Source organism: Taurulus bubalis (assembly GCF_910589615.1).
Source record: "Taurulus bubalis genome assembly, chromosome: 6".
NCBI lineage: Eukaryota > Metazoa > Chordata > Actinopteri > Perciformes > Cottidae > Taurulus > Taurulus bubalis.
The window spans coordinates 24504680-24515910 of NC_136594.1; the positions used below are offsets into that span (position 1 = coordinate 24504680).

At 43.5% G+C, this 11231-nt stretch overlaps 1 protein-coding gene across 1 annotated transcript; it reads right to left on the reverse strand.

The window, feature by feature from the left end:
- Positions 1-1709: 1709 nt before the first annotated feature.
- LOC306737388 (stromal interaction molecule 2-like) lies at positions 1710-10602 on the reverse strand (the record flags this gene model as incomplete). The annotated part of the gene is made up of 12 exons (XM_079219118.1): positions 1710-3168; positions 3340-3520; positions 4198-4451; positions 4532-4632; positions 4749-4910; positions 5061-5238; positions 5344-5521; positions 5710-5825; positions 5932-6043; positions 6185-6296; positions 7423-7553; positions 10479-10602. The coding sequence occupies 12 exons, from the start codon at positions 10600-10602 to the stop codon at positions 1710-1712; spliced, it is 3108 nt and encodes a 1035-aa protein (XP_079075244.1).
- Positions 10603-11231: the final 629 nt, after the last annotated feature.

Below are 11231 nucleotides of genomic sequence, written 5' to 3' on the forward strand. Positions count from 1 at the left end.
TTCTTTTGAAATAAGTACAAATGTAAAAGCGTCATCCTAAAATTACATCAGTGGGTTTACTGGGGAAAATGTGGCTAATTGCCGTCCACTCTCCTGACCTCTAGTGGCCATGATGAGTAAACTTCAAGCCAAAAAGTTCCTTGAAGGGAGATGTCACCAAACACTTTTTCATTTTGGACAGATTTTTGTTGTTTTTCTTTTTGCATTTGGAAGAATATATGGGGTTTTTTTAAAAGAAAGAAAAATTCATACTCCATTGAGACTTTATTAATTTTTAAGCTGCATTCCAACGTGTTACATTCCTTTCGCAAAGGTGTGAAAGAATTCACATGCAGGCAATGTTTAGATTCTTTTTTTTTTTAGAATCGTGCACAATATCTCCTAATTTCATTTCTTCTATCGTCACTTAAATCATCAGATAACAACAGACTTTGAAATCTTACATTCATATTACAATTTAGTGCTTGTCCTTTTCTAAACAAGTAAACGTATACTAATAATGATTTGAATTCTCATAAACTACTCAAGGTACTGACTTTGTTCCTGTAAAAAATAAAAGAAGCATAAAAACCCATCGATAATTTGAAGAAAAAAAAACACAACTAGCGAGCATCATGAGCATTTGGCAAATCAATGCAGAATAAAACAAATAAAATGTTGCTCGTCCAGGCCGATCCACAGGATCAGGACAGATGCTTTATTTAAACGGGTCAATGTTGGCTATATGTTAAGGTTAACCCATTTCCAAGCTCAGGACATTAAGAAAAAAAGCAGTCTGAAGTTTAAATTATGATGAGTATGTGCATCCGGAAACAATGTGATTTAAAAATGTTATGTTGTGTCTATTTCAGCAACATGTTTGCAGGTTCACTTTAAAAAGGGCTGACTTTTAAACTTTAGATTTTTGTGGAGAGAAAAAAATCCATTTAAACCCCATCCAAAGCTTGCTGCCACAACAGATCCACACAGACACACCCCTTTTCATATAAATATGCTCATGTTATCGGACAATCTGATACAAGCTATGATATGTATCGGCATTAAAAAAATGTTTTGTTAGAAAATGAACTATTTGCTATTTTCCTAGTGCAGACCTATTCAGGTATCACACATATTTAAGGCCATTCAAAACTTGGTTACAAATCCTCAATAAATCTTGAGTAACATTAAATTGTCAAGACAAAAATCAGCAACAATAAAATTTGAAGTTCAAGAAAAAGTTAAAAGTTAAGAGTCTAAACCTAAAAAATAACTCAACTTATCTGCTGTGTGAGTGTGGTTTCAATAATTTGGTGATCAAACATCCCACAACTGTGGAAACAAACGTTTCTAAAACCTGATTGGTGCGTGAGATATGTTACATCACGTTTTCACAACTTTAAACCGGTGAGAAAAACCCAAACAACACAGAAATCTCTCATGTGAAATAATCACAACTGTTGTCAAATGTCTTCACTGGAGGTTTGTGTTCAAGCATTGCCTTTGTCACACAGAAGAGCAGCACAATTCCATACTTCAACCATAGGCAAAGCCTAAAAAAACTGCAGCTAATATAATATATGGTATCAACCATATGTCTACATAAGACTCAATAATCAAAAATAAATCAACTTCAGCTTTCCATGCCAGATATCGTCAATGAGGTTCTGAAACCTCATTGACCTCATTTACTGGTTCAATAAAAAAGGGAAAACGTTCTAAGCTGGTCGTCAGAGTTTTTGTAGACCACTTTGGGACTTCTCTGGAGTTGACTCTTTCTTTTTGAAAAGATTTTTGAGCTTTAAGGATTTCTTGCTCTTTTCCTTATGTTTGTTCTTCTCCTCACCGGTCTCAGGGGGCGATGCAGGAGATGGGAAAGCAATCATTGATCGTGGCAATGGTGGCTCCACCTCTGCCAGCAGCCTGCTCTGGCGCAGGTTGGGTGTTGAGGCCGAGAGACTGGTTGGGGTCGTAGCCCCGGAGTGGCAGGACTTCTCGAGGATTCCATCATACACAAGCTGGCTCAGCGGGCCAGCAAAAAGGTCTGATGACGAATTCCATGGGACCTGGGAGGTTAACATAAGGTCTGGCTGTCCAATTCGACCTGGAGATGAACTGGATTCGGATGCTCCCAACTCCTCCCTGAGCATTGATTGTTTCGGTATTTCCATTGGAAGATCAACTATATCCCAGGAGATCTTTCCTGTGGGAGTTTCTATGGAAGTGTCCATGTCAATGCTTGGCATTCTTGTCATTCTTCTTTTGAGAGAACCAGCAGGCATCTCAAGTTCATCTCTGAGTATCCTTCTACTTGTTGACGGTCCTAAACCGAACTCTTGCTTCTCTGTTGATGACGAGGTATCCATGAGTGCACCAAATCTCTCTCTGGGCAGCAAATTTATGGAAGCAGTATCTGTGAAATACTCCAGCTCATCTCTGGATATCTTTCTTGGTGGTATTCTAGGGACCTCAACCATTTTGTCCATTGCTAACACCCTCACAGAGGAATCAAGCTGGCAGTCTTCATTAGTCCATGGAAACTTTCTAGAACCTGCGTCGAAGGACGTTCCCATTGAATCTCTTGTAATCCTACTGGGCATTGAGTAAAGCCGATGCTCAACATCATCTCGTATCATCTTTCTTGTGGCACTGTCCATTGAAGACCCCATCATATCTCTTGAAAGCTTCCTCGGTGCTGTGTTTGTTGTTGCTTCTAAATCATTCTGAATAATCTTTCTAATGTCCAGAGGTAAATCACTTCTTTCTCTGTATACGTTCCTTGAAGCAGTGTCCATCAAATCTCCCATTGTATCTCTCTCTACTTTCCTGCCTGAAAAGTCTGCATCCAACTCATTGGAAAGCACCTTTCGAACAGCAGCATCTATGGGAACTTCACTCCTGTCTCTGGATATCTTCCTAGCCTCTATCAAAGACTCTTCTTTTGCCATCTTTCTGCAGCTTGCGTCGAGACAACCTTCAAGTTCTTCGGCCGAAGTTTTGCGTATTGGAGATTCAACAACAGCTTCTACTTCTTTACTCAAATGCTTTGTAATGGAGCTGTCGGAAAACCGTTCAGTTTCATCATGATAGAGCTTTTGAGAGGACGTTTCAACAGTTGGACTAGGGAACATTTTGCTGAGAGGAGGTGAAGGGATGTATTCTGTGTCTGAAAACTTCTCTTGGGAGTCTCTATTAGTGAGAGAAATGAAAGGAAAAATAGGGGCAAGAAAAGAACAAGGAAGGGGAGAAGGAAAGGAATCAAGGAATGAACAAAGATTGCGTCACTGATAGAAAGTGTTTAAGCATGAGCAGCGTGTAAAAACAAATTGGCTTCTGAAACTGATGGGCAGGAAGACATACTGTTTCTTTAGAGTTTTCAGGAACAGACTCTCTTCCTCACAAGGGTATGGGGCTCGTATGGGGATCAGAAGGTCTGGGTCTGGGGAGATCATGGTGGCCGCTGGCTGAGGGATGGTGGCGGGACGACGTGACCGACATATGGTGGATCCACGTATTTGAGGAGAGCGCTTCAGTGGTTGAACTGGAGGAAGACCAAAGATGAACCAATCAGCACAACAGATAAGATGGTCATGACATCCGACAGTGGTGAAGCGATGAATATACAACCTACTTTACAACCATAAAGATCTGGTAACATCAGAATCTGAGTACAATTTGTCCTCACATCTTTGCAAAATATATGATTCAATAGGCGTGGAAACTCAGCTAGCCCCTAGCTAACACTGCCTTCCGATGGGGTCGTGTTTACTGTGTCCACAAGTAGGGGCCATAGAAACGGCCACCATTCTTGTGGTATTGACAACAAGTGAACATTTCAGAAAGCTCAGAGTTCATGAGTTGTGACGTATTTGCTGACATTTTCAGAAATGGCGGAGGCCATTGAAGTATATTTTTCAGTAAAAGTAAATATATTGTAATTTTAGTGCCTTTCTTCGGGAATGTATATGTATGTGGAAGATCTCTTGTCATTATGATTTTGCTTCTTTTTAAAAGATGTATTTGTACTATTGACCAACATAAAACATGGATAAAATATGCATCAAACCATTCCGTGACCCCTCTTGTACTGTATGGAAACATCTGTAAAGTTGTGCGAATCACATGCCATGGCCTCCGCAGTCACTGGATCTGAACACTTTGTGGACCCTGATGGGGATCCAAATAAAGAACCAAAAAGCCACCATTGCTGCTACTTACCCGGCATCTGAGGTATGATTGAAGAAGCAGGCTCCTCAAACAGATCCTCCATAGATCCATGCACGGAGCTGTGGCAGGACCAAGATGGCTGGGGTACTCTGGGAAACCCCAGGCGGATAGAGTCTGAGTAGAGCTGAGCAGTGAGGTTCGAGAGGCCGGGATTCCTGATGATGGGGAAGCCACAGACGCGCTCGATCTGCTGCCAGCGATGCAGACGCTCCCGTAAGCAGGCTGTCACTTCAAACAAGGCAGTCCTTTGGGGTATACAAAGACCATATGTTGCATGACTGTGGCGGACGCAGACAAAACCTGCACGGGGTCATTTCTAACTCACTTTGCCTCCAGGATCTTGTGGTCAACTTGGTCTAGAGAGGAGCTGTGTGCGACATGAAGAGTCCCGAACAGAGAACTCCTCTTCTTCTTAATCTTCTCTGCCTGCAAAGGAACACAGGTGCCCTTTACATGTTTTGTAATTACTTGCTTACATATCCAGTGCAGTCTCTTTAAATATTACCAGTGTGTCCCCCCTCCCCTCTTTTTGCAGACAGTACCTCTTCCTTGGCGATGGCAAGCTGTAGTTCTGCTCTGTGCCTCTTGACATTGTAGTACTGGACCTCAACCTCATGCGTCAGCTGCAACCACAGCTGGAGGGCCTCGGAGGCGGTCGAGCTAGCCTGCATGTCCTGCTCCGCCTGCTTCAGTGCCCCGCGGACCTGAAGGGGGGGGGAGATCAGTATGTAGACATATTGCTGAAAACTGCTGCAAAAGCTATATATTCTGTCCCTTAACTCCTCTAAACTTCCCAAACTAAAGCAAGGATGACTAGCGTCAATAGCGCAGCGTTCCTCTAGTCGCGTGTCTACCTGCAGCAGCTCCTCCTCTGCGTATCGGAGGCGGCTGAGCTCGCTGACAGCGCCCTGCCTCAGCTCGTGCAGGCGGTAAGCCTCCTCATGCGCCCCCATGATCTCATCCCTCATCTTATCCTCCAGGTTCTGTTTCTCCTCCGCGACGTTGCGTTTTTCCTCCTGCGCCTCCGCAAGTCTGAGCAAGGGAATGTTTATTTCTTTTTTTAGGCAATCAAGCCAAACAAAGTCAATTCATCAATACAGTACAGTAAGTGAGAGACACCGATAGCCGAATACGTACTGCTCCTGCAGATCTATGAGGCTCTGCTCAGCCCTCTGCAGACTTTCCAAATCTTTCATCATCCTGGCGATGTGGGATTTACTGGCTTTGTTCTGGGACGTGGCAAACCAGCAGCCTCCCACTCCCATCACCACCGACACGATGAGCAGCAAGTCCTTCATGTAGTTATGAGGCGGGCCTGTGGTGCAATGGAAGGTTATGAGTATAATTAATGGTGGATGGATTATAAATGCATCATAGATGATGGGACGGGACAATGGGAGTATGCCAGCAGTTGAGATGCGGGAAAGAAATTCAAGGAGGCTGGGAGGGTGATTAGGTCTGCGAGGCATCGGGAGAGGGAAAAGGGTGCGTGCGTGTCCTTACGTGTCGGCGGTCCAAACAGGACCACGTCCAGAGCTTTGATGTTGAGCTTCTGTTTGTCTCTCTGGTCCTGAACCCTCAGATGGCCACTCAGGAATGACGGCTCGTTGGCTGCAATCCTGCACACAGGTGTCAAAGTTCGGCGCGTTGATGCGACTCCTCGCGGCCACTGACCTGTTTTTACAACGACTCGCTCAAACAACAGCAAACAAGAGACATCCTCACCTGGGGAGGGTGTTTCCATTGACCCTGAAGTCCTTAAAATTCCTTTCGTACTGAGGCAACTCGACAAAATCCTTCAGCCAGCGGAGCACGTCATCCTGAGTCCAATTATGGACTGAGAAGTGAGACGGGGAAAAGGAGACAAAGTGAGAAAAAGTAGAGCTTGACACTTTGGAACACACACACACACTTTCTTGCTCTATCTCGTACACACACACACACACACACACACACACACACACACACACACACACACCCTCGGACGACTTCCAGCCCCTCCAGAGCTCCTCAATCGTGATGTGTTGGTCTTCTCTGTGCAGGTGGCTGTGCTTGTTGGTCTGCTGCTGCTTCATGTCCCCCATGATGAACTGCAAAAAGACAAGAGGGGGACAGAAGGAACAAGTGAACATTTTAAAGAGCAAGGTTAGGGGTCTTGGAGCACGTCCAAAATAAATTGGGTGAATGTGGCGGTGTGTTATTTATTTAGAGTTTAATCTAGGAATAAGGAGTGGGTGTTTTGAGTCTGTATTTATTTAGAAGGATAGCAGGAGCATAAGTGTTTATTGCAAATGTGTGTGTGTGTGTGTGTGTGTGTGTGTGTGTGTGTGTGTGTGTGTGTGTGTGTGTGTGTGTGTTGTCTTGGAATGTGTCCTTGGCTGTAAAGGGAAACTACATGGAGGGCTAGAGGGAATCTTTGGGCCGTGTTCTGATGAGCACAGCCCCCCCCCCCCCCTCTTTAAGTCTCTATGGAAACCGCAACCCGAGCCCCTGGATACTGTATCCCTGAACTGCATTCTAGAAGGCAAAGGCATTCTAGAATTCTGGATTTACTACCAATGTCAGAGACTCACAGTCATTGGACAAAATACTTATTCACCCAGGATATCATTAACTCGGAAATATTGTTTTGTTTTTGGCTCATTAACAAAATGTCCTTGTAGAGAGAGAGAAAAAAGGTTTGGTGCAATATATGATAGGTCTGCAAAAAAGGTAAGAGATGACATATATATGTATCAAACCTCGCTTTGTAACATCATTTTGTAATATTTCGGAATTCATTGTAACCATTAACTTCTATGTTTTCATTGAATTTCATGCAGTTCACAAACAAATAACTGAAGTCAGACATTGATATTATTTTTGCAAAATGCATTTCTCCACTGAGGCGCGCGGTGTGTCTTTTCAAGTTTGTTTGTGACGACTTCAAGAAACAGGCAGAAGATTGAAGAAAGCTGGAGTCAGGAAATATTAAGAGGAGTTAGGCTGTCAAGTATGACTATGAAGGTCACAAGTGTTGCAGTATTCTATTCGAGCAAACCCACTTTGTCAGCGAGCCAAAAGCAAAAGTTATACCGTTGCTATCCTTGACTCGTCCACCAGCCTGAACACCTGTTGCATTACCACGTCTGTCTCATGCAAGAACATGCACTCGCAAGGATTTTACGAACAGCTAAGAAAACAGGGTAAACATCTCTTAAAGGGCGAGTTCTGTACCTCCAAACTCTCCTCCACCTCGATCCCTCCGTCTTGGTCGTTGTCCATCATCTGATGGATGCTCCGCAGGGCCTCCAGGCTGTAGCGATCCGCCTCGCTGATGCATGGTGGATACACCACCGTGCAGGGGTCTACATTGGTTCAGGGAGGCAATGACTTCATATAAATTCATATTTCACTTAACTTATCCATCACCCATCCTTTAATGAAGCGCAGCTGTTTAGTGAATCTAATATATCGACACTTACAGATACTCCTTTTGGAGCAGATGCAAGGAATTCTCTTTGTCCTGAGTCATTGTGATTCTTTATGGTGTGATAAGTTATACATGGAATGCACATTTCCATTTGTAGGAGGATGTATTCATCCATCTCTGCTACTGTATATCAGAAAATGGCTATGGTGGCTATTGAAATACAAACAAAGTTTGGGCCAGCAAATTATGAATTGTGTTGTTTATCAAAACGAGTCATGCAGGGTGTCTTGTTTGCCTTGTGGAAAAAACCCATGCAATATAAAAAGACACATAAATGTTAATGTGGCTGTCTGTCAATCAAACTCAAAGAGTATATAAACCCCTCAAACAAGTATTTTTCAGCTGAAGACCAATTTATTTGGGTATTTAGTAATGTTGTTGATGGATGCAGATTATAAACTTGACATTTTAGTGCAAAGTGTTCAAATTCTACCCTCCCCTGGTTGAAACCTGGTTATTAGCTGATGCGTATGCTTTTGTCCCCAATGACCTCCGCTCCCCACCCGTGCTATAAAACCAACATCTCTCTGCAGACTTTCATTTAGACTGACCCGCTAATGCTAATTGGTAGCATACATGTGTCTAGCATTAATGCTCATCGGTAGCATTCACATATCCCAGCCTTGCATGTAATCTCAAATTCACAAATGTTTATAACAGTTTATATTGTATTTTGTCAATGCAACAGACTCAGCAACCAAATAATAATCATAGCAATATTCAACATGCTAGCAATTGGCAATAGCGATTAGCACTAGCAATTAGAAAAAAAAAGCTAATTGAAAAGGCAACAGCCCTCCTGAACAGTAAGTTAAAAACAGTAAAGTCTGGCTACCTGTTACAGTAACATAGACCCAGCAGTGTATGTGATGGTTTTTATGTTCTGTGACTGTAGCATGAAACCATGGTGGACAAGATAGCTAAGCTAGCTAACTCAGCCCAGACTTGAGGAAAATTGAACAACTTAGCGTTAATACCACACCCTCTTGTCAAAGCTTAGGAAAGCATATTGCTATCGCCAGATATTCAGTCGACACTGAAAAGTCCACAGAAAAGAAAGAAAATGATGATACACGCAACTGGGCTTTCCTTAGTAATTAGTAATTATTTTTCATATACTGTATTTGGAACTACCTGCATAACCAGTATAGTCCATTTGACGAAACAATCTCACCTCCAATTGCATTTAGTAGCTACATGGACCTTACACTGCTGTTTCCAAGGTCAGTAATGAAATAGTAATAATGTAATTCAAAGCATTTTTAACCACCATTATCAAGGTAAGTCTTACAATGTAAGCTAACTACAGATTAGCATCATACCTACACCCAGGCAGTCTGCAGAGCACCAGGGCTTCATGTACTTCTCACTTTGTTTGATGATTGAATTAACCCCTGAACCTAGAAACTGACATGTTTTGGCTAGTTACTGTTTGTATAAGTGCCTCTAGATCAGTGATTCTCAACCTTTTTTCAGTGATGTACCCTCTGTGAAATAACACACGCCTTAACTACCCCCATTTGAGAACCACTGCTCTAGATCATGGATACCAAAGCAGACTATTACAGTAACAGTTTTAACCAACTGGGAACAGGCAACACATATCGACAATTACAACACAAAAATAAAACATGTTTGCTACAACTGGAACAGCCTCCAGGGGTTTCACCAATGAGTTTGAGGCTCAATCTTTAACTCCAGAACAGGACAAGACAATGTGTGCCACATGTACTCGAAAACGACTGTTGACTTTAAAGCGTACAGTGTGTTCCAGGCTTTGGTATAATACGGGAACACTAATACTGGAGAAGATGACACACAGAGTCCATTTTTGTCTCTGTGACTCTGTGTTTTGGAGCTCTGGGGAGATGACGGGCCAGGGGGTCACCGGGGAGAATGTTAGGGCGAGATGATACTGTCAAACCGACCAGACTGCTATAGGCAGCAGGAATGCTTGGAGAAAGCACACCAACTGAATATAAGGGGGGCAAAATGATGGTTTCCTGACAGATGTGAGTGGATCTTTTCAAGCTATAGTTATTTGGCACGGTAATACATTGTTGAAATTCTTAACAATCTGCTGCTTCACTTGAAAAAGACCATTGAGAGTAATTATCTATGACCAATGATCTCATTCCCACAGCCAGACAAGGCAAAGACATTGATCCCCTGGTTGTTGATGAAACTTGCATTTCTCAACAGTGAGGAAACCTCTCCGCTGGGTGGGCTATTAAATATCAATGGTGTACGCAATGGCCCTCTGAAGTGTGTGTGTGTGTGTGTGTGTGTGTGTGTGTGTGTGTGTGTGTGTGTGTGTGTGTGTGTTGTCCGTGTCCCTGTAGGACCTCCACATATGACCTGGATTTAAAACTCGTTCCACAGGTGAGCTGCAACCGTTTGGACAACTCCAGGTTACACTTATGTTATAAAACCCACTGAAAGATTGAGAGTGGGATGAGTTTACTTTCATTGTAATTAGAAAGAAAAGATTCTCGTTTCCGAAATGTCTTTTTGGCAAAAAACAATTTCTAACAATTAGGTATTCTGATATGCAGATGAGGGCTCACTCTATCACTCTGAATAATTAACACTTTCAGAAACCATGAATGTTGTCATATGTTATTATATGGTTTGGAAATGGGAAAAATAGGGGGAGGGGGGAATAAATCACGAAAAATTAGCAGAAGCGCATGCCAATGTGCTAACGGCCTGCCTGTGATGAATTGGCACATTCTTGTCGAAGTAAATACTTTTTCACCAGGTTTCACAAAGTGTTCCTTTATGAGTCTTGTGTTTGTACCTGTTGGGTCGAAGCTTGCGCTCCCGCTGGGGAAGGTGAACCCCTGGAGGTCCCCGGCGCCGTGCGCGGCCACCAGGAGCACAGCGGGGAACACGAGGAGCAAGAGCGGGGACAGGGGCAGCATTTCAGATGGCGGACAGTACCGTCGTCCAGGCTCGAGAAACAATTCAAAACAGACGGAGAAGGAACATGCACGGTGCCGACCAGGAGGCCCCAGTGGTCTGCTGGAAGCTTTACGCGACCCTGCGCCGCTGTGATAGACGCGAAACCGGTGATCCCCCTTGAGGAATCAGGCAGGCTGGATGACTCCAAATGTGTGACAGCTCACACAAAAAACAGTTGCAACACTCTTCGGAAAAAGTTTGCGGCGCTGATGTACAGGCTCATCCAAACACGACAGGGCTGTGCGTAAAAACACTCCAAACGGGGGCGATGGTATTCCGGGTGAAAAACCGACAGATACTGCTTTTATAAATCCACACTTGGCCTAATAAAAGTTAGGAGAAAAGATTCCCGAGGCTCATCCATCGTTCATTAAAATCCGATTTTAAGGGCGCATGAAAACACCCTTATTAGCTCAGTTGTTTGAAAAGAAGGCAGAAATGCAGACCGCTTCTCGGCTCCTCGTGTCCTTTTGGAGAGTGTTTTTGGAGAGCCACATAATCACGCTTGTCCTGTTCTCTCTTCCTCTCAGCCCTTTCCCAAGAAGAGACGTCGACGGCTGCTACGCGGATCTTACCACCTCCCCCCCCT